Source organism: Mustela erminea, chromosome 14, assembly GCF_009829155.1.
Source record: "Mustela erminea isolate mMusErm1 chromosome 14, mMusErm1.Pri, whole genome shotgun sequence".
NCBI lineage: Eukaryota > Metazoa > Chordata > Mammalia > Carnivora > Mustelidae > Mustela > Mustela erminea.
In genome coordinates, this window is record NC_045627.1 from 91,313,867 (window position 1) to 91,337,507 (window position 23,641).

A 23,641-nucleotide genomic window follows, 5' to 3' on the forward strand; every position below is an offset into this window, starting at 1 on the left:
TCCCCTGCCCGTCCAAGTGGCCCCTTCCTCTGAGCGTGTCTGGCCTCCCCGTGGGAATCCGGCACCGGCGCCCCATGGCCGGCCGATCCATCAGACGCCGACAGGGTGATGGAGAGCCGTGTCGCGCGGCCCAAGAAACAAATACGAAATGTGCCGCTGGACAAACTGAAAAATTGTGACGCTCTTAAGGACTTTCCTGCTCGTTAGCATTTTTTGACAGAAAATCAGTGGAGCAGCGAACATAACAAAATAGTCGTGGTGATTCACGGTCTGGCTTGTCCCGCTCGCTTGGCCTCGAGCAGCGTCTCCCTCCGGGCGCCCGCCGGCTCCGCGGTGCTCTCGCCTCTGCTCGCGCCGGCCCGGGCCTCCCCACAGGTGTGTGTTCGCTGCCCAGCGGGGACGAGAGGGGCATCCTGCACGCGGGTTTTCCCAGAAGCCCAGGCTGCCCCGTGCTCGGACAGACCTGGTGGCCAGGAGGCAGGTCCCGAGGGGGAGTCCCAGGGCCCAGGGAGGAGAAAGGGGCTTGACGTCCTGCGCTCGGAGGCCGGCAGCAACGCCCGGCGAGGCCTTCTCCGGGGACGGCGCTGACCAGTTACACTCAGGTCGATGGACGCCCTGGCCAGCCGTCAGGTGGACAGTCGAGGGCCGGGTCGGCGGGGCTCTGGGCCCTATGGGATGGCTTCGCTCATGGCCCCTCTCTCCCCGCTGCTCGCACACGGGTGCATTTGGCCCCTGTCGCTGGCACTCGGTCCTGGGAGCTGCTGGCCTGTGCAGGGCATCCTGCTGAATCCAATGCCCACTCGTGCAAACACTTAGTGGCGCGGGATTTCCATCTGCAGGGACAAGCCCGACAGGTGATCTGTTTGGACCACATCCCATTTGGATTTGCTACGCGGGCCCCCGTCCGGGCTCTGCTGCTTCCTGTTTGCTGCGTGAAATACCCGTGTCGGTGAAGGGGCACGCACCGACTCACGGGGCCAGTGCTGGTGCCCGCGCGGGTCCGCGTCCCTCTCTGTGGGGCGGGGGCCGTCGCTCTCAGGCTGGTGCTGGTCAAGGGCCCCACAGCCCCAGTGCCCATCTCTGCCTACAGCTCCCCCAGGTGGCGGCGGCCAGTGCCTCGGGGCCACGTGGCCTCCCGTGAGTCCCCACGATGGCCCCATGAGCGCCAGCCCCTCGGACAGGAGGAAACGGAAAGCCGGGTGTAGACACTGCTGTGTTCTTTGTGCATTTTCCAGTGTTTTCCCAGAAGGGCTGACAAAGCAGACCTGGTGTCCTGTCACCTGGGACACATCCGCCCAGAGAGCTCACGTCCTGAGGGGACCTGCGTCTCCAGAACGCAGGAAAACCACCTCGGCCCAGTCAGCTTAGTCTGCGTTTCCCCCTGTTTCATGTCTGTCACCTTTTAGGAGAAGATCTGATTTTTAATTATTACCAAGAAAACTGATGTCGGGATTTGGGATTTCTTGCCTCACTGGGAGAGCGGAGCATCACGACCGTGTCCTTCCCTGGCCACGTGCGCCTGGTTTTGGTCCCTGTTCTCCGCCGTGTTGTGATGAGCCGTTAACACAGCGTCCGTCCTGTCTCGTCGCCGGTCTGTGAGCGTGGGACGTGGCTGACCCTCACGCGTGTCGTCTCCAGGGCCCGGAGGTGCCGTCGGCCCCCCTGACCTGTAGCCTGGACGCGCCGCTGCTTGTGCCTTCTCCGGGGCATGGACTTGGCTACACTGGGGAGGGGCAGCGGGGACAGCCTACTCGTGCGCACATGACGCGGGCAGCCCTGCCGGCCTCCAGCCGCCCTCCTCTGCAGGAGACATGACATCTGTGCCACAGAAGCATTCCGAAAACTGAGAGCAAGTCCCCCAGAGCAAGTCAGGAGGAGGCTGTTGGGCTCCGGCCCTTGGGGCGGCTGTCCTGCTCCCTCGGGCCTTCTGCAGGGGGATGGGGTCTCCTATGGTCCAGAAGACCCCGAAGGATTGGCCACACAACCTGAAACATCTTTCAAACGGAAATTGTTACACTTTGCTCTTCATCTTGAAATTAATGTTGGGTTGTCAATTTTTATTGCACATCTAATGGACGAGGTCCTGCTGCCCCCACTGCTGCTGCCCCTTGGTCCCACGCGTGCCATGGTGCAGACCGTCTGCAGCACGTGCCCCATGCAAGGGGCTCAGGTGACGGGCACCTGGGAGGGAGTGCCGCTCCCACGGCCTGACAGCCCCGTATCCAGCAGTGGCGCCTGGGGCACAGGAGGGTCCGGGCCATCGATGGACGCAGGACGGTCCGGGCCATCGATGGACGCTTCCTTGTCTTTCCCCTTTTCCCCCAGCCCTGCAGCTTGAAACACAACTGCTGACAAGGCTTTCGCAGCTGGGGCCAGACCCACCGGAGCTGCCAAGGCTGAGGTCGTGCTGGGTTAGGGTCTGTCTGGGAGATCCGGGGATGCAGCGGTGTGACGGTGCGCGTCTCTGGCTCCGCACGGCAGGCGTTGCCACGGCGAGCCGTGGCGGCTGAGCCACAGCCCCCCTCGGGTTAGCGCGGGGCTGTTTAATGAATATTGGCTGTTCTTCCAGCCACCGTAATTATTTAAAGGGTTTTCGAAAGAGAGAGAGCAAATCGAATCAGACTGTAACGGTCGTACGTCCTTCCGGAGCTGAGTGTATTTTTAGAAATGTGGGCCTCTTTCCGAGTCTCCCCGTTTTCATGTGTTATCCCGGTAACCGAGTTTGTAGCTGGAATTAAATTTATCAAATTGCGTTATCCTCTTTAGAAATTGGATAGGTGCCCTGGCGGGGCAAGGCAGAAGCTAATCCGCTTTGCTAAAGCCTCCGGTGGCCCCGCGTGGCCCCGCGCAACAGTAGCACGGAGACACAGAGCTCTTCCTGTCACCTCGGACGCCGTGTAATTTCTCCTCAATCCCTTGTGCAAATAATGACATTTGAATCGAGCATTAACAGGCTTAATTACTTTAAAATTGTCATTTTAATTTACACTGATACAGTATTGATCACACAAGCAGAGATTAAGCTGTTCAGCGGAGCGGATGATGGGGAATTAAACATTAAGGGTCCTCGAGGGGCCGCGTGCCGCCCAGCGAGGGCCGGAAGAGGGATGGCATTTCTCGGTAATGAACTGGCGGCATGCGGGGACATGAATCTCGGGCTCCTGGAGAAGGGGAAATAATGGGGTTTGGGAAGCGCCCGCGGCTCATTCATTCGCTGCCATGCGCCGGCTCTCCGGCGACTCGCCTGCCGAACCGACGTGTATTTATCCAGCAAATTCCGAGCGTTGACCTTTTCGCTAAGTACATTGAGCAGAAGTTGAGTGCACATTTTTCAGGTGTAACTTCTGTAAGTGTTTGTTATTTTTCCTTATTTCTAGGTATCATCAAACAAAATTTTTCTGTTTTCCTAATGCACTGGCGTTGGTGGGCCCTTCGGGGCGGCCGTGCACCGGGAGCAGGAGGCGGGGGCCCGGCCACGCCTCACTTCACTCCTGAAAAATTCCAGAGGCACATCCCGGGCTTACACGTGGCCGGGCCCTTCCTTGGAGCGACACGGGAGCTCACCTTTCCGCCTCTCCGGGGCTCCCCTCAGCCTCCCAGCCGGACGGGCAGAGCGTGCCCGTGAGCGGCCGGACCACGGGGGGCGCGTGGCCGGCAGCCCTCCTGGCTCCTGTCGCGGCGCGTTCGGTCTCTTCCCCTCAGACCGCTGAGTCCGTGGAGCTGACAGGATAAAAGCTGAGGTGATTGATTTTATCGCTCAGTGGAGAACGATGAAATTCCTGATCACCGTCCACAATGGCCTCGTTGTGCGCGGCGACTGGAGATTCAATTAAGACACGTTCGGGAGAATGGAAACCTGCTGGGGTTGCTCCTCGACTGGAACGCGGGTCCGCGCCGGGCCCCGCCGTTTCTCTTCCCCGAGACTTCGCAGCGTCGTGGCCCTTTCCTTCTTCCAGCGGCTCCGTGCTCCCCGGGCGTTGGCGATGTCCGTTAGTCCTTTCAGAACGGCTGGGCTCCGAAGCGTCCCCAGCACGACTCCCTTTTCCAGGGCAGCTGGGTTGCTCTGCACACCTGACCGCGATCGCCCGGGTGGCGGCCGGGGAGCCCGAGGCGCGCGGTCCTGGGCGGCGGCATCTGGCGAGTACAGGAGCGGGAGCTGCCTTCCCGGGGCTGCCCCTCTGCTGCCCTCGCGGGTGGACGGGAGGGGAATGGACTTGAATTTTTTCTTGACCTTGCACTTCTAGGCCTGCCAGCACATCTCCGCAGAGAACGAGAGGGAGCCTTAGTGACCCCTGTTCTGTGAAGTAGGGAGGAAGCCACTCCGGGGGACAGATGACTGTGCCAGTCTGGCTTGGCCTTTTCCATGGAAGCCGGGGGACAGCGAGCGGCCTGTGCTCTCCGAGGCTGCTGGGCTGCAGGAGAGCAATGTTGCTGGGCCGGGACTCAAGCAGCATGAGGCGTGCGGCCCGGCCCATGTGGCCGGCATCCGGAGTGGCCAGCACGCGGCTGTGGGCCTCCGGCACTGGGACAGTCGGGACAGGGAGGTTAGGATCGGGGGTTTGGCCTGGTGCGGTCTCCTCCCTGTGCTCTCCGCGGGCCTGCTGCGCACGGTGGCGTTGCCTCTTTCACCCGGGTCTGGCTCCCACCCCTGCCCTACTCCTCGTCAGGTGTGGTTCCCAATGTGGCCCCCTGCGTGTGGTGAACCACATGTGGCTCCTTCCTGCACAGGAAGCTCTGCCCTCCGTGTCCCCGAGTGCCGGGCCCCCGTTCCTGTCTGCACAGCCCAGCGCTTGTGCTGAGCCCCTGTTTCTGTCCCATGGTGCCTGCCGCCTCTGCAGCCTCTGCGGCCCTGACCCCTGACCCCTGCTGGGTCTCTGGACCTCCGTCAGCTATTTCCCTGGCTCACGAATGCTTCCTGGAAAACCCCGCTCCTCTCTAATCTGTCTTCTGCTGGCCCTGGGCCACGGAGCCTCCGTGTCCCCTGCCGGCCCAGCCTGTGGGGTTGTGTCCGGCCCGCCTGGCTGGCGTCATTCCCCCCAGCACAGCTCAGTGCTCTGGGTCTGTGGTCCGTGAAGACGGCCGTGCGGGGAGGGACCTCACGCTGGCAGCTGTGTACGACTCACGTCCTTTCTGGACTCCCTGGCCTTCTAGAGGGTTCCATCAGGCGTGTCCCCAGCCGTGGGTGGCTCTTTGTGCAGATTCCCCGTACAGCGGACACACGTGCCAGCGTGCCCCTCTTCTTCCGGAGGAGACTCTGGACACCATGCCTGCCATTGGACTCACTGTCCCGAGGAGACCCTGGTTTCTCCTCTCCTGTTGTAAGGAAAGGAACGGCTCCTTCCCTGGCCAGGCTGCAGCACCAGCACGGAGGACGTGCACACGGGCTGGGGTGGGCGTCACGGCTCCGCGGGCTTTGTCCGCAGGCCTAATTTATATCAAGGCCATTAGTGGGGGGTAGCTTTTCCCGTAAGCGCCTCCGTGATTTGGCCTCAGAAGAGAGAGGGAGAAAAGCTCTGTCTTTCAGACCGTGGGACACGTGAGTGGCCGGCTGGCCGCCCCGATGTGAAGGGTGGGGGGTGCTCCGTCCGGCCCCTCACCCACCTCTACTGGGGGGGCCACAGGGGCGCACGGTGGCTGGGGCTCAGTTAGGTCTCTTGGCGCGTCGAGGCCTCTGCCTGGCCAAGGGAGGGGCAGCAGACTCACCCAGGGAGGGCACTGAACAGTGTTTGAACACGGAGGCTTCGGCCTCCCTTCCGTGGAAGCAGAAAGCCTCTGGTGGCTGGCAGGTCCCTCCCACCTGTGCCTTTCTGTCCAGCGTCAGCCCAGGCCCCTGGGAAGCCATCTTCTTCTCCTGCGTGTGCTAAGGGCATTGGGGTCAAGAGGAAACAGGCGAGGCATCACCTGTTAGGAATGCTCATTACCATGGAACTGTTACCCCCGTCCTGGCTACTCTGAGTGACCCTGGGATCCACGATTGTCTTTCTGTGCCACGTATGCAGCAGTCCCGGGACTGACAGAGGCCCCCAGACCAGGAAGAGGCCATCGCCGGGGTGGGGAGCCCCACGCCCCGGCCCCAGGACCTGCTCAGCCAGGAGAGGACCCAGTGTCGGAAGACGGAGTGACCATCATGGCCACGTATGTCGATCCAGAGGGAGGCTGAGTAAACACGGTGACTCACTGAGAGCCGATCCTAACCCGGGGAGGGACATGGGACAGCCCCGTGTGCCGGCGGCTTCTCTGACAGACACTGGTACTCTTGTCCCTCGTGACCTTCGTGTGCAGAGAGCTGGACACTTAGCCCCACGGTGCGGAAGGGCGAGCTAGACGCTAAGCTGTGAGCCACACGTGGGCCAGGAAGAAGCACTAAAACGAGCGGTGACTGGACGTGGAGAGCACGGCCTGACGCACGGTCGCACCCGAGAGATGAACCAGGAGTCTGGTTTGTTTCAAGCTGTCGTTTTTGAAGAGATAATAAGTGACAGTTTTCCAGTGTGTGAAAGGTCTCAACACACAGATCAAGAGCCCTGATGGCCCAGAAAGACGGGAGAGCCCTGGGCACAACCAGAGACGCACAGGACTTGTACAGGCTGTGACGGGGAGGGGAAGCAAGATTGATGCCAGGTAGACGGCGGACGCGGCAGCCCCGGAGGCCAGGGAGGGTGACTGCCACCCTGAGTTCTGCGTCCCACCCACATGTCCGCTGGGAATGCGTGCGTGCGCATGTGGATTCATACGGAGCTGTGAGACCCGCAAGGAGGCAGCAGGCCCGCAGGAGGGAGCCCAGAGCAGTCTGAGGAGACGGAGACCCACGCGGGCCCAGAGCGCAGGGAAGGGAGGGGTCGCCAGTCGGCCAGCGCGGCACGACTCTGCGGGATCCGTGCTCCCAGGGCTCTGTGACGTGGAGGGCCGCGGAGGGCCGCAAAGGTGTGAGGCCTGTGAGGCTGGAGGCCTCGGCCGGCGGGACGGCACATTCTCCGCGGAGCACAACCGGTCAGCATATCTGTGCGTTAAATGATTTGAAACAGAAGTAGATGGCGTTTGCAATATAATTGAAATTTAAAAATCAATTAAGTCTTTTAGTAGCCTTTTATATGCCCCAAGCTTCCCTAATGGCAGAAAGCATTTTGTAAACAGCTTGTGTTTGAGTCTTAAAGTGCATCTGACTGTAATTACGCTCTGTCCCTAATGCACGTCACCGATTTCTCCAGAATGCTTGTAAGGATGAAATTATAATTGCAAAGCTAATGATTTCTGGAAGAGAAAAGATAAAAGTCAGAGCTGGTTTGATTATGATGCAAATGCTCCCCATAACTTAATTGGCATAAAAGTTTATTGATTATATTTCTAATCACTTAGACATGAAAAAAATGACCTAATAAATTTTGTAATTAAAGTTGGTTCTTTTAGCACTGATGTTTTTCTTTGCTCGTTATTGAAACTTTCAGTTTCCAAACTACGTATTATCGAGAAATGTATCCATATTGCAAACGAATCTCATTTTGAGAGAGAAGTGCGGAGGTGAGGCGAACTGAAGTGCGCCCAGGGTGCTCATGGCCGTCGCAGGGGCTCACGGTGCGGCTCTGTCGCCCATCCGCTGTCCTTCCAGAAGAGACCGCGTGAGGACCCGGCTGGCTTTCCCCGCGCGGCGTGGGCAGGAGCGTGTGAGAGCTGTTCTGTCGGGAGAGGCGGCAGGATTGGCCAGTGAAGGGAGGTCTGCGTGTGCCCTCGGAGCGCGCTTCCTGCGTCCGGAGCGGGCGGCGTGTCCCCGTCAGCGCGGCCGCCGGGTGCGGGCCGCCGAGAGGCCGGGCGGGGTGTGACGGGCGCTCCCACGTCCCTGCAGCCGCTCTCCGCTGCTCTCACCCCGGGACCTGGCAGCTCCCGCGGCTGAGGCTGGGCCCCGCGTCTCCCGCCTGTGAGAAGAGGAACCTCGAGAGCCAGAACTCCTTCCATGTCACCCGTCCAGGTGTGGCCGCGCACTTCACCTCCGAACTCCGAGTGTGGAGGCGGGGGTCAGTCCCCGTGCGCTCCGTGCGCCGGCAGACCTGGCCTTGTGGCTGCTGCCTCCTCCCCCCGTACCTCTGAGACGGCACCTGCTGCTGGTGCCCACACTGACCACTCTGTCCACACCCTGTCCCCACTGACCTCTCCCTGTCCCCACGACTGCCCCCTGGTCCTCAGTCCTCACCGACCCCAGCTTCTGGCCGTCTCTGTGTTGGCTCTTTCCTCTGTTCCCAGCCCCTCCCTAAGAGCGGTCCTGGGTCCACTCGCCGTCTCTGTCCTCTGCTCTGGCTCTCGTCCCTCCTCGGCAAGCGCAGCATCTGTGGCATCGACCACCCCATGTCACGTGCCCTCCGCCTTTCATCTGCTCCCAGACCTCTGTCCCGGACCCCAGGCCCGAGCATCCAGCCCTCTGCTGGTGTCTGCTGGGGGGTCTTACAGCCATTTCGAGCTGGACCCCTTCTTTCCAGAGACCCCATGTCAGGCGTGTGCCCTGCCTCCCTGGCCTTGTCCTGGGCAGCCCCCACACTCACGCTGCTGTGGGAGGCCTTCCCGTGGACGGAGCCCCTGTGGTCAGGAGCTGGCCTTTGTGTGAAGCACCTGTCACTGCCCCCGTGCTTCAGGCCATTTCTCCTCGGGACCTGTCAGGTGCCCAAGACCGTGGAGAAGGTGCCGGAGACCATCTGCTCAGGGACTGGGGGCCCGAGTGGGTGCGGGAGTCCTTGTGGCGGCTTCTCGCTGTGCCGGCTGCTGACCTTGCCTCCCGGGTCAGCTGTGCTGCCAGGTGTCCCTTGCCTGCGGGGGTCTGGCGTGACCCTCGCTCTGGCTTCTGTGCCCTCGTGCGGCGCCCTCGCCGGGCAGCCCGTCCACCGGCCTGTTGCTGAAGGCCATCTCGTTACGTGTGAGTCGCTCCTCACTGCGGTGATAGGAGACGTTAACAGGCGCCCTAACCTGGGGGTGTGTCGTAGCCGCACGGGAGGTCGCGTGCAGCGCTCGCCCGCCCCATCAGGTCGATGCGTGCTTCGCCCGGCCCCTCGCGAGATGGCCTGATTGGGGACACTACAAGCAGGGACCGTGACAGGGCTCAGCACCCCGGTCCCTGGTGCACACACAGCACACTGGCCCCCACCGCGCAGGCTTTATGAAATGCTCTTTAATTCAGGAGCAGAATAGCATTAACTTTGTAAGGAGATGAGCACAATGGACAACCAATTTAATTAACTTCTGCTGGCTGTGGGACGGCAGACAAAATGGAATTACCCGTGCGTCTCTCGAGCCAGCGCCGCCTGGGGAGGGCCGTGGTGAGGGTCAGACGGGGGGACCTTGTGCCGTCAGCTCACGGTTAGCCCCCGGAGCTGAAGTGGGAAAGTCGGGGCTTAGTACCTACGTGGGCTCTCATCTTAGCGGGTTACAGAGCCGCCTTGGGAGAGGGCCGTGCTGGTGACCGTGACGTGATGGCCTTTCCCACGGGCTGCCTGCCGGGTAAGGCTGCGTCATCCGATTCGACGGGCTACCGGCAAGTTCCTTACACGGGGACAGATCAATGAGGCTCTGCGCTGATTTAAACGAAAGGTTCATTTCATTTATTATTGTTTGTAATCTACTGAGTGTCACAGTAGTTTCATCCTGATTTCTTGCTGCGTCTACTAAATTGTTGTAAAGCCGGGAGCGTGGGCAGGCTCGCGAGAGGCCAGTGCCCCTTGTCGGTAGAAAGCCTGATTTTCGCGGCCATGTGGTGGAAGCGATGTGTTGGCGCGTCCCCTGGAACCCGAGTCAGCAGTCCTGTGTGCTGGGTCCTGAACTGCTGACCTGTCTGTCCTCAGGCACGTCACTGCGTCCCTCTCTTTGACCAGGCGTTGTTGGGTGCCTGGTGTGTGCCAGGTGCTGAGCTGGGGACTCCAAGGTGACGAGAACGCCAGCCGGGAGCTTCCCGCCCCTTCTGGTAGAGAAGGCAGGTGTGCGAGGGAAACCAGCCCGTGGCCAGAGTGTGCAGCCCTGCAACAGGGTGAGGCTGTGCTGGGGCTGCCAGGGCTGTGCAGGAGCAGTCTGGGAGGGCAGCTCAGAGGAGGCAGCCTGCAGGGGTTGAGCGTCATGTGAGCAGAAGCTGGAACGGGGAAGGCAAAGCAGCTGAAGGCCCTGATGGTGGCAGGCCCGGGCACCCGTGTGGCCAGAGCTGCGCAAGCTGGGGCTGGGGCCCGGGACACGCAGGAGCAGGGGCGGCCCCGTGTGCTGGCGGTCCCCGAGGAGCGGAGCAGTGACGGCGTCACGTCGTCGTCTTCAGAGGTCACCTGCCGTCGGGCGGAGAGGCTGAGGGGACAGTCGCCGTGGGGGGGACCGGGGTCATGGGCTGCACTCGGGGCTGCTAGAGCAGAAGGAAGGGGAGGGGGAGGCCAAGTGCGGATCCCGCGGAAGGGGTGTGTGTGGGAGAGATGAGGCAGCAGGGAAGCAGCTGGAGGCTCCGGAGAGACCCCGGTTTCCGGGCTCGGTGCGACACATCCACAGGGGAGCCACGTACCCCCGGCCCCGAGGCTGGCTGTGGAGGGGAGGCCCAGGGCTGTGCATGTGGGAGCTGCCGGCTGGAAATGGGAGGGGAAAGAGGCTTCTTGGGGGATCCCAAGCAGACACCGTGTGTCGTCCCCTGGGAGAGGAGGAGTGCCCAGAGACGCAGATGTGAGTCCTGAACCCGGAACGAAAGGGGGACAGAGGGGCAGGTGAACCGCTGCTGAGAACACAAATGTCGTGGCAAGTATCGTGTGCACGTGTGCATGGGACGTTCCTGAAGACGTGGCGGAGACTCCTTTGCCTGGGGAGCCGAGAAGAGAGACCAGGTTGGAAGCCAGAACTGCTAAGCGCGGAGATGGGGGCAGACTCGAGCGAGGGGTGAAAGCCCGCGTTGGGGCTGGCCGCTGCGGATGCCAGGTCGGCTCCACGTGTTCAAGTCTGACAGCGATCCACGGCTTCCGTCCGTCGAATTCCAGAGGTGCCCGTGGCCGTCCCTCCCTCAGCCCGGCCGGTGCGTCTCTCTCGGGCCAGTGCGCCCTGCCGGCTCAGGCTCAGGAGGCTTCTCTCCCTTGGTGTTCCTCAGTCTTCACAGATGACTAAATGTCGCTTCTCGCTCAGACGTGGACCCTGAGCTTCAGACCCACGAGCCATCGACCTGCGGGCCGTCCGCGTGGCACTTTCATCGCGGTTTCTTGTTCCCGCCAGACCCCTCTCCTCTCCAGTCTCCTCCACCAGAAAACTGCCCACTCCGGTGCCGTTCCCCAAGCCTTGGGGCGTGTTCGGCCTCGCTGTTTGTACACACCCTCGTTCACCTTTCTCAGAAGATCGCGATTTGGGCACATCTGCTGCTGCCCTCCACACACGCGCCGAGTTCCTAGGCAGGGCCAGGCTTTGTTCCACACGGGCCCAGAACCCCCGAAGCTGCAACAAGGCAGAGCAAACACAAAGGGAAGAAAAGGTGGAAACATTGTGAAGACGAAACAAAGCCAAGCCAGAGGTCCTTCAGATTACCAGAGGGAACCCATATTGTTGGAATGGAAAGGAAACTGAGCAAAGTTGCTGAATAAAAGATTAATGTACAAAAGCTAGTAGTATTCATATTCACCAGAAGCAAATGGTTCTAAACCGAGAGTGGTTTTAAAAATTACACTTTCTGGAGCGCCTGGGTGGCTCAGTGGGTTAAGCCTCTGTCTTCGGCTCGGGTCATGATCCCAGGGTTCAAGGGATGCGGGATCGGGCCCCGCATCGGGCGCTCTGCTCAGTGCGGAGCCTGCATCGCCCGCCCCCCGCCCCCGTCTGCCTCTCTGTCTCCCTGTGATCTCTGTCAAATAAATAAATAAAACCTTTTTAAAAAGATACACTTTCTAATAGTAACAGAAACTAAAAGATAACAAAGAGTAAATGTAACAAAAGACCTTTAAGACTTTTACGGAATAAATTATGAAACTTTGTTAGAAGACTTTTTAAAAGACCTGGAATGTATGTTTAAGGATGTATCACACTCATGCGAAGGAAACGGAGGACCCCCAAACTGTCGCCGTCGCCTGCAGTCTCCGCGTCGGTCGTCGGAGCCCAGCAGGGTGTGAGGGTGCAGACCAGCCGCCATTCTGAAGTTTCGGTGGAAATAGGAAGAGCCCCAAATATCTGAAGTATGTGGGAGGGAAAACAAATGAGGCATTTCGTTAGTAAATATCAGGACGTGTCATAAGCCAAAATAGGAAACATTGTTGCTAGAAATCAGTTGAGCAGAATCAAGAACTCTCGAGCAGATCCCCACGCGTGGACAGACATGTGGACCATGAGAATGACGTGTCAGTCGTGGGGGGCAGACGGGGCGTTCCGCAGAGGGGAGAGAACCCTGGAACTCGCTTTGTGCCACACCCACTAGCAAGTCTCTGGTCCCTAAAATCTTAAATGGGTAGAACACACTCTTACTGATTGCCCATGAGAACGGGATACCACTGTGGAGTCTAATTAGGGAACTATTTCCAAATAAGACATAAAGGCATAAGCCGTAAGGGAAAATATTGATTAATGATTAATTGGACTATTTCAGGGGGAGAGAGTGTATGGGGGGAGGGGCGCAGCGAGAGGGAGCGGGAACCGGAAGCAGGCCCCAAGCTCAGCACAGGGCCCGAGGTAGGGCTGGATCTCCGGACCCTGAGAGCATGACATGAGCTGAAATTAGGAGTGAGACGCTGAACTGACGGAGCCGCCCAGGGGCCGTGATTAATTTAAAAATAAAAACTTTTCATTTAATGAAAGATGCTCTAAGAAGACAAGCTCGAGAGGGAACATTCTTGTAATGCAAGTAATAGATGAAGAAATAATGTTAAATCATATTTAAAAATTTAAGACCTTGTAAAATGAGAAAAAGACACATAGAAAAAGGATTCGAGTGAGGAGTTCGCGGGGGAAGACTGAGTCGCCAGCGGCCTTGGGCACGGATGCTCAGCGGGGGTGCGGTGGAGCCCGAGCTCCGGGGACGCGCCACGTGCTCGTTTCCGCCCACCCGAGCGGCAGAGACCGCGGCCGCCTGAGGCCAGCCATGGTGCAGGGGTGGGGTGCGGCCCCAGCGTGCGTGAGGCGCCAGCGGCGGGAGGGTCGTCGGGCGGGCTGACGGCACCTGCACCGACACCTGGGCGCGGAGGAGAGACCCGTGGGGCGAGGCCGGTGGGTCGGGCCTGCGGGGCACAGCAGACCCTCCGCAGTCCCCAGGTCACCGCAGCGCCTGCGCGCCCCTGCCCCACCCCATCCCCCAGGTGATCCCTGCTCTGAATTTTGTATTTACGGTTTTATTCCTGTTTTGGTATAATCTTAATAACGCCACCTTTTTTTGTTTTCAGCCGCTTTGGTTAGCTTTTTGTGAAGTTTTAGGAGCCTCCTTTCTCAGCCTTGCGAGGCCCGCCTGTTGTGCGTGTGACGTTTCCCTGTGGCACAGGCCGCCATCCGGGAGTATTTCAGGCGTCGCTGACCCGCCTCCACATAGCGAAGCGTCCAGTTGCCAGGGTCTGGGATGCCGCCGCACACAGTGTCGCCTCCTGTGGGCTCCGGGGCCCCGAGTGAGTGCCGCGTGTCCCGTGCGTGTCCCGTGTGCGTGAGCTGTGGGGAGTTGTAGCACAAGCCCGTCTCGTCACGTGTGTCCCCGTGCACAGGGGTCGCTGCGGATCTGGACAAGGGATCAGCGTCCAGAGCGGCACTCGGGGCCGCCTGCCTGTCCGGTGTGTGTCTCGGGCTGCACACGCGAAGCCGCTCTCTGATCTCAGCCGGGAGCTCAGACGGCGTGTGTGCAGACGCCGTCCTCCAGGAGCTTCTCCTGCTCGGTGCACGCCCCACCGCACGGGGGAGGCCGCGGCATCCCACTGTGTCCTCCACGCTGCCCGCCCGCGCTGGGACAGAGTGGGCCCAGGTCCAGGGGCTTCATCACACTCTCCAGCCATCATTCATTCAAGTCTGATAGTTTTAACTTAGAACAACTAAGTTTCTCGAATTTGTTATAAACTTATTGACAATATCTCATGAAATTCTTTCTTCTGTTCTTAGATCTATTTATTTTTTCTGCTTTTAAAAAATATTTTATTGATTGATTGATTGGTTGATTTGAGAGAAAGCGAGCACACAAGTTGGGGAGAGGCAGAGGGAGAAGCAGGCTCCCCACTGGGCAGGAAGCCCAATGCGGGACTCGATCCCAGGACTCCGGGATCGTGACCTGAGCTGAAGGCAGACGCTTCCCGACTGGGCCACTCAGGTGCCCACTTTTTTTTTTTATTTTTAAAAACTAACAAGTTGCAGACACTTTTTCTGTAGAGACAGCGGAGTGAGCCGTCCTGGAGGAGCAGAGACTCCGGAGGCCCCCGTGGCACCTGTGCAGTGCAGCTGCCCTCTGGGGCGGGTCGGACCTCCCAAGCTGCACTAGGCTGGGACCCCCCGCCCGACCCTGCAGCTGGCTTCCCGGGCCCTCCCCACCCCCACATCCAGCCCCGTCCCTTGGGAGAGGCAGGACCACCTCCCCCCCCCCCCAGGAGAGGCGGGTATGGGTCTGGCCCTGGGGCTTTCCAGAGGCTGTTGGAAGGTGGCCACAACACGGTTGAGGACATAGGGCACTGTTGCCCTCGGCGTCACGCTCAGATGCGTTCCGTGGTGTCTGCAGAACGTGTCCCCGAGAGCCCCTCACTGTTGTTGCTCTGGCTTGAGCGTTAGTTTTCTGGAAGAGCAAGCCGGACGCAGGCCCAGGCTGACGATGCGTACTTTGGCTGCTAACCTAATTGCAGGGATGATAAGTTACTGGCCCTCTGATTTGTTTGCAAATGTCTAACCAGCTGCCTCGTGTTGCTTCCCGGTTGGCTCCTGCCGCAGCCCCGGCCACCGCAGCCCTGCGCAGGCTGCTCCGCGGGAGCGTGTTTGTGGAGGGCTCCCTCTTCTCCGCCCAGGTGGATGGCGGCGGCGAGCGTCAGGCCACAGCCAGTCTCGGACACACGTCGTCTGCCACGTCCCACGGAGCACAGGGGCTGGAGTGTCGGTTCCTGGTCCGCCCCGACCCGTGCTGCAGAGCGCCAGGGGCCCGGCTCTGTGCGGGGAGACGCCGGCTCCCCACCACGCACGCCGCACATCAGGCCACGCCTAAAGGCTGGCCCCATGCGGGCAGGGCAGGGCCCCCACCTTGCATTTGCTTTTCTGGCAAAAGTACGGCATCGACCGGGTTGCCTGTCACTGATGGAGAATTAATTGCCGCCCTTGACAGTCAGGTTTATAAATACGTAGAAAGTATTTTAATTGTTTTCAGTAAAACAGGCAAGCAGCCCGTATTCTCAGACGAGTCGAGCACCGAGCGGACCGGCGAGCACCAGGCTCCCCGTCTGCGGGCCTGGGCGCTTCTGTGCGGACGTCGCCGTGTCCTGTGACCGAAGCGTGGCCTGAACGTACCGACCCAGCAGGTTAACCGGGGAGAAAGTTAGCTCCAACTTTGATTTAAGTATCCATTAGAGCCAGTGACGGGTGTCCGGCTCTGTGAATTACAGTCTCTTTTCTGGATCCTTTTGTAAGCTTCGTGATGTCGTGTCGGCGCGGTCACGCCTGGTGAGGGGACTTGAAGGTTTGCCACGTTCACCCCCTGGCGCCTTCTCGGAGCTGCACAGCCTGTCGGGGGCTCAAGTCTGCAGAGCGGCTCCCGCCGCAACCCCTCTCCCCAGGAACCTTGTTGGGTGGCCAGGGTCAGCCGAGGAGTAAAACGTGGGTACAGGGACACGTACGTGTTACACACTCTGTGTGTATACATGTGTGCGTGTAAATGTGCATGCACACACGTGAAACATGGACATTCACATGTACGTCCACATGGGTGTGAGCAGCCACGTGGACACACATGTGTGTTACATGCATATGGGTACGTAGGCACAGGCCTGCATCTGTACACACGTATGCTCGCGCACACAGGTTACACGGCCTCACAGAGGAATACACGTGTCCATATATGTGTGCGCAGGCACATATAAGACACCAAGTTTGAATTTCAGAGAAACAGGTTGCTTTAAGGTCAGGTGTCCCATGCGGCCTCCGTTGGTGGTCACCGCACCCCGGCCTGGCCTCTGCAGTTTGGGGTCCAGAATGGGACTGGACCGCGGGTCCGGTGGCTGCGGGGAGCGGGTGGCAGTTCCGCGGAGGGGGGACAGGGGGGCCCAGAAGGCCGGCACGGGCGTAGCTGCCGGGAGCCCCGGGTGGGTGCAGCACACAGTGAGGACGGCGCTGGGGTCAGAGCCCTTCCCGCGGGCCCCGGGAGCCTCCCGCCGAGGGGAGACTGCGCTCGGGTGGGCGCCCGTGTCGGGGGAGGGGCCTTGTGTGTGCCGCTGAGTGTGACTGACGTCTCATCCCTGCGGCCGGGGGAGGGGCGGGCCTGAGGAGGCAGCTCTGTCCTCGTTCACAAGGGCTTGAGTCAGTACTTGAGCCTGCTTCAAGCTGTTCTGCTCTTACGCGGTTTCTCTTTTTGCTCTGCAGGCATTAGGAAGCTTTTATTTTCTTCATGAATCTTTAAAAAACATCTACCAGTTTGACTTTAAAGGTAAGACTCTTCCGGGATTCCCTGGCTGGGCTCCCCCGCCCCACCCAGCGTCCCTGTGGGGGGGGCACAGTTGCTGACCAGGGGCCTCCTGTGCAAACCTGGTGCTCTGGTCCCCTGGAATCCACATGGCATTTCTGCCTCAGACCCCTGCCCTGGACCCCTGCCCCAGACCCCCTACCCTAACCTGGATCACACTCCAGACCCTGCCCTGGACCCCCAGCCCCCGGTCCGCGCCCCTCCTGCTCCCAGGGCAGGGCCGGCCAGTGACGCTGGATCTCCTGCAGACCCGTGTAGGGAGGAGGGAACGGCCTTGTGTCCGAATCAAATGGAGGAAATGAAGGCCTGCTTGGGCGGTGTCTCTTACACGAGGCGGCAGTACCAGAGGGAGAACCACCCTGCGCGCTCGGGCCGGCACGTGGGCTGTGCGGGGCTCCTGGGCTCCTAAAGCCGGCCTTGGTCCCCGGGTCCCTGCACACGGGAGCCCTGCCGCCCGGAGCCCAGCAGCCCCCGTGTCGTCCTGCTCTGCTGGGGTGTTGAGGCGACGCCCTCTCTTCACGCCACACGCGAGTCCTCGGCCTCCAGCTCGGCCCCGGAGGCAGATCCCATTAGTCCGAGGTGTCACTGAAGTTGTAATAACCGTGGAGAGCAACTAATTATGTCAGTCGCTCAGATTCATTATCTCCGCTCACTTAGGAGACCGATCGCCTCTTCTGGAAGGGAGATGCAGAGTCGTCCCTAAGTTGCTTGGGCAGTGATTTCGTCGACGTTAGGAACAGGATCCCAGCCAGCAGGATGATTTTTCATTGGCCCTATTCCCTGAGGGCTCTTTGCGCAGTTTGGAACCCAAGCCTGTGGCTTTCCCACCGAGGAACTTGCTGGGGTAGCCTTGCAAACTTGGCGGGAGACGGGCCAGAGGCCATGGTCCCCGCGATGTTACTAGACACTGGGTGCCCGGGCTGTGTTCTCCAGCAGCGGGACTGTGGGCGAGAGTGGGCAGAGGGGAGGTCTCCAGGCCCCGCGTGCCCCAGGCGGAGCTGGAAGCAGAACGGGGTTCCGCTCCTCCGAGCTCTGGCACGTAGCCGGGCCCCTGAACTTCTCCCTTCCTGAGAGTCACCAGTCCCCTGCACATTGTGCCACTAGATCAGATCAGTCGTGACACACCCGGCCGGCCCGGGGTTTCTCGGAAACTGAGGAGATGTACATTTGACTCTCCAAGCCTCCTGCACGGCCCCCACGATGACGAGGGCGATGTCGCTGATGTCGGTGATGAGGGCAGACACGGTGGTGGTGACTGTGCCCCCGAGCACGTCGGTGGCCGGCGTATGTGTTGCTTCGGTGGTGCTCCGATGCCGGACGTGGCGTCGCCGTCCACAGCACAGGTGCGGGACCCAGCGGCACCAGGTCTCGGGGAGTGGAAACGCCCGCCACTTGCGTCGTGGCCCTGGTTCGCCAAGGCTCACTCTCGTGCTTTGACTTAAGTTACAGCAGAAATGGTCGTACATCTGTGAGAAGCTTGAATGAACTTTTTAAGAAGACATAGCTTGAATTCAGTACTTAGTTAGAAGTTGAGGACTCCCCCGAGGTGTGGATGAAAGGGACGTGCATTTCTGGTCTGACGCCTGGACAGCGCGGACGGTGCTGAGGGAATGGAGGGGCCGAGTCTCTCCGATCCCTTAGAGAAGCGAGGCCCCAGGGCTCATGCGTCCCCACACGGGAGGGACAGGTGGGCGGACCCCGAGAGCCCCCAGAAGCTGGCGCTGGTGGGAGCTGCTGGGGGGAGGCGGCGCGGAGGGCCGGAGGCTGAGAGAGACACTCCCCGCCAGGCCACCCCCTACTTCGGTGAGCACCGGCTGCAGGAGCCACACCATGTCGTCCTGGGGAAGGTCCGAGAAACCCCCTCGTGCTTCTGGTGGGGAAGAGGGAAGGAGCCATTCGGAAGGGTGCCAGGGCTCGTTCTTCCCGAAAGGCCTGCCCTTGAGGACAGCCGGGTCACCAGAGCTGCCCAGCAGGCCTGGGGGAGGCAGGGGGTGACTTCAGCCTCCCCGGCCTTCTGTGCTACTCGAGGGGCTGTAGGGCTGCGAGCGCGCCAGAAGGCTGCAGGCTGGGCTCATGCTGGCGGAAGGACCACAGCAGGGTCACGGGACGATAGGGCAGCGTCCTGCCCCAGCCACAGCGCCTATCCCCACAGCAGACGTCACGGCAGAGCCTGCCAAGCCCACCGTCTGCTTCCGAAGGAGTCTCACAGGCGCGCAGAGTCAGCAGGGGAGACCAGAACAGAACATGGGCAGAGACGTCGGCCCCGGAGTCCCTCCCGGAACACAGCCCAGCTCCTCACCAGAGCCTCGAAGGAAAGTCCCGTCGACCTCCATTCTTTTTTCCAATTCCTCGTGTTTTGCTTTTAACCAGAGGTTATAAGCCAAGTTGAGAAGGAGAAGATACCGTGTGCAGGGAGCAGGTGCGTGTTGGAGCCCGAGTGGGATGTGGCTGCGATGTGCAGCCGCCCGCCCGGGCGTCTTCCGAACCGCGGCGACTGTGACGAGGGTGTGAGGGGAAGCAGAAGCTCGCGAGACCAGATGCGTAACCAGAGTCAGAACAGAAGCTTGTGAATCAAAAGGGAAAGCTCAAAATACAGAACGTGGACAGAAATGCACCTGACCTCCGATGGGCTCACCAGCCTGCACGCGGCTGAAGACAGAGCCATGGGGCCAAAAGGGCGTCTTTGAAACTTTCCAAACTGAAAAGTAAAGAGAAAAAAACAAGACACAAAAGCAGAACAAGTTTCCCAGCCCCACGGGACACACACAGAAGGCGAGGGGTGTGCACGAGGGGACGGCAGCTGGGCAACCGAGAGAGAGAGGAACAAGACATGTTTGCAGTCATGGCCCGGAATTTTGCAGAATTCATCACGGACCCCGAGTCATAGGTCCAGAAAGCTCACCGGTGCCTGAGCAGACAGATGCCACACCCTGCACCTAAGCGTGTCTACACGAGCCGCGCAAAGTCCAAGACGGAGAGAGACCTCGAGAGAACAGGGCTGGGAGTGGGGAGGTGACCTAGAAACCAACAAGGGTGAGAAAACATTGAACTTTTCTTCAGAAACCGTGGAGGTAAAGTAGGGGTGTGAAGTATTTCCGTTGGTAGAAGAAGATACTTAGAATTCTGTACGCAGCAAAGTTCCCCTTCAGAAGTGAGCGAGAAAAGAACATTTCCTCAAACAAAAGCTGCAGGAACTTGTTTCCGGCAGACCCGTCATGCAGAAAAGGTTGAAAGTTATTTGACAAAAGGAAAATGATCCGGTCAGATGCGTACATCTATGTTAAGAAAGAAAGAGTGGGGGTGCCGGGGGGTGGGGGGCTCAGTGGGTTAAGCCTCTGCCGTCGGCTCAGGTCGTGATCTCAGGGTCCTGGGATCGAGCCCCGCATCAGGCTCTCTGCTCAGCGGGGAGCCTGCTTCCTCCTCTCTCTGCCTACCTCTCTGCCTACCTGTGATCTCTGTCTGTCAAATAAATAAATAAAATCTTAAAAAGAAAGAAAGAAGGAAAGAGAAAGTGTAAAGGAAGGAATGAGTGAAGGTAGAGCATTTTGTTTCTTGTCCTTCATCTGATGTACCTTCTGTTCGGAGCGTCCCTAGCAACGCCGCGGGGTGACCGTAGCTTGTGGGTCAGTGAGACGAGTAAGCGTGGTGTGGGGCAGGCGGGAGGGAGGCTCCGGGACCCGCACTCCGTGCAGGGGTGCGGCGCGGCGTGAGCGGGGACCGGGACGGGCGGTAAGCGTATATCGCAGACGCCGGCAACCACTGAGAATTGTTCACACGGAGCACAGCCGGCCTGTTAACAACAGAGCAGAGCCGGTGGGGTCCCACGAGATGCTCCATGAGACCCGGCGGTCTACGGAGAAAGGGGGTGACAACGGCAGCGGTGGAGACGGTGCCCACGAGGAGCTTCTCAGTGTAGCCCCCGCGGGGCTCCCCGCAGGCGCCAGCGCAGCAAGTCCACCGGCTACGAGACAGAAACGGTCCGAGCGGTTCCAACGGTAAGACCCCGCCACGCGTCGTCTGCCGGCAGCCCGCGTAGGATCCGCAGACCCGAAGACGAAAGGTCGGGATGGAGGCCGCGGGACCGCACGGACACGAGTCAGAACGCCAGAGGAGCGGCGGCCCTTCCGGACACAGCAGACCCCAGCGCCGGAGTGCCCGGGGACCGAGAAGGCTGTGTGTTACACAACCATAAAGGGGTCGGATCTCTGAAGACAACAGGCCTTACCGTGTACGCGCCGGACCGCAGAGCATCCCAACCCACGGGGGAAGACTGACAGCTTCCGGGAGAGACGGATGAATCCAGTGTTGCAGGTGGAGACCTCAGGGCTCCTCTGCCAAAGACGGGCAGATCCAGCAGGCGGGATGGCCGAGCACGTAGTGCAACCCGACAGCACCACCGGTCGCAGGGTCCGGCCGGGGTTCGTGAAATATTCTCCCAGCGAGAGCGGCGCACACATTCTCCTCACGTTCCCCAGAGTGGCTACCACGGTAGACCACATTCTGGGCCACTAAATACTACTCAGCAAGTTTAGAAGAACCGACGTCATGCAAAGGACACTCCGGACCCCTCGGACTTTCACACGAAATCGGCAACAGAGAGACGGCGAGAAAACCCCAAAATACTTGTGTCCGACGTTCAGAAGTAACAGAAGTAAAACCAGTGAATCATTGAAGTAATAATGAGTAAAAGTCTGTTGTGCACACATCAACAAGACAGTTTGCACACTCAAGCATTCAAACCAAAACACGGAGTGGGGCTCTGGGGTGTATTTTGGTGTAAGACAGCCCGTGCCGCGTGGAGGCAGTGGCTTTATTCATAGCAGCGATTGGTTATGGTATTAGGACTCTCTTAAATGATGGGAATAGGTTCGCAGTTACCTCGTGTCAACACTGGGAAACAGTGTAAGCGTTCATCATGATTTTTAGATAAATCTAAAGGAATGACCCACTTTAAATTAGTCTTGCAAAATAAGCTAATTTCCGCTTTGTTTCTATGACCAAACTGGCTTTGTTCAGGGAACTTTAAAGCCTGGTCTCTCTTTGTTTCTTATTTTAACACTTGGATGTGAAACAACACACTTCCAGAATAGCACATGAGTCAGAATACGTCTCAAGAAATTTTGAAAATATTTTGAACTAAATGAAAATGAAATAGAGCTTATCCGCATTTGTGCAATGTGGTGAAAGTATGTTCGTGGCATCAAATGTGTGTGTTAGAAAAGAGGTAAGATTTATGGGCGCCTGGGTGGCTCAGTGGTTAAGCCGCTGCCTTCGGCTCAGGTCATGATCTCAGGGTCCTGGGATCGAGTCCCGCATCGGGCTCTCTGCTCAGCAGGAAGCCTGCTTCCCTCTCTCCCTCTCTGCCTGCCTCTCTGTCTACTTGTGATCTCTCTCTGTCAAATAAATAAATAAAATCTTTAAAAAAAAAAAAAAAAAGAAAAGAGGTAAGATTTAAAATCGCTAATCGAAGTGTCTGCCTTAGGAAGCCAGAAGAAGAGCAAAATAAATCCAAATCATAAGAAAAGAAATAATAAAAATTAGAGCATAAATCAATGAAATTGAAAACAGGAACTCACTAGAGAAAATTAGCAAAACCCAAAGCTGATTCTTTGAAAAGATCAATAAAATTGATATTCCTGTAGTCAGGCTAACCAAGAAAAGAAAGAAAACACAAATCGCTGGCGGCAGAGATGAGGGAGGGGCCGTCACTACCGGCTGTGACGTCGAAGGGCGATGAAGGTCTGTGGGGAACAGGTCCGTGCCCGTAGCTCGATGATGTGGAGTGACGCAGTTCCTTGGAAGGCGCAGGCGGCCAGAGTCACACCTGGAGGACTCGGTGATCTGAATAGGCCTTTATCTGTTAAGGAAATTGAATCAATAATTAATAAACTCCTAAAAAAGGAAGCACGAGGTCTGATGGGTTCACTGTGAATTCTACCAAACACTAAAGGGAGAAATTATGCCCGTTCTCGGTAACGTCGTCCAGAAAACAGAAGCAGAGAGAACATTCCGACTCACTCTGAGAGCCAAAATTCCCTGATACCGAAACCAGAGAGTCCAGAAGAACAGGACCATAGGCCAGTATCTCTCCTGAACATGAAGTGTAGAAACCCTCCACGTAGGGTCAGCGGCTTGAGTCCAGCGGCCTGTCGGGAGAGTCGTGTACCGCCACAACCGAGGTCACGCAGGTCTGCGAGTCCGGCTCCGCGTCTCAAAGTCAGTTAACGTGACACATCTCGTCAACCAGCCGAGGAAGGAAGCCGCGCGGCCACGTCAGCAGACGCAGAACAGCGCTTGGCTGTGTGAGTCTGCCGCCTGTCCACAGCGGGTCCCTGCGAGCCGGGGGGAGACCTCGGTAAGGAGCAGCTGGGGAGACCCACGTCTCACATCCCACGTCACGGTGAGAGCCTGGGCGCTTCGGTCTGCGGTACGGCGTGCACTCTGCCCGTTTCCCTTCGGTATTGCAGCAGAGGTCTTGGCTGTGCATGAAGACAAGAGGAGGAAGTAGAGGGTGTACTGATGGGGGGCGAGGAAGAAAACGCTTAGTCCGCAGTGACACGGTTATGTCGGACGTTTGAAAGACTCATCACGACGAAAACCGGACAGACAAGCGCGGTTGCGCGATACAGGGTTAACGTACAAGAGCCAGTGGCTTTTCTATACCAGCAACAAAGACATGGAATTCGAACTTACAAACAGAAAACCATTCACAATAGCACACGCATAAAAGACTTAGAAATAAACCTAGCAAAATAAGGACAAGATTAATATGAGGAGAACTGCGGAGCTCTGCCGAAATCAAAGACGATCAGAGTCAACCGAGCGCTGTCCCACGTCATGGGCAGGAGGGCACAACCTTGTCGGCGTGAGGTTCTCCCTGCTGGGCCCACTGAGACGCTGCCGTCGCCGTCCAGTTCCGGCAGGTTGCGGCGTCGACACCGAGCGCCCGTGTGGACAGCAGCGAGCGGCCGCGCCGCGGGACAGACTTGGGGGGGCGGCGTGCTTCCCGCCGGACGTCGCTGCCGAGCCGGGCTGGGGGTTCGTGCTGCC

General features: G+C 59.0%; 1 protein-coding gene across 2 annotated transcripts in view; it reads left to right on the forward strand.

The window, feature by feature from the left end:
* The window catches only part of INPP5A (inositol polyphosphate-5-phosphatase A), a 162,816-nt gene that overhangs the window by 84,899 nt on the left and 54,276 nt on the right, over positions 1–23,641 (forward strand). For both annotated transcript variants that reach the window (XM_032314073.1, XM_032314074.1), the window contains exon 5: positions 16,492–16,555. In XM_032314073.1, the coding sequence (XP_032169964.1) occupies positions 16,492–16,555 (64 nt within the window). The remainder of the gene's footprint in view (positions 1–16,491; positions 16,556–23,641) is intronic.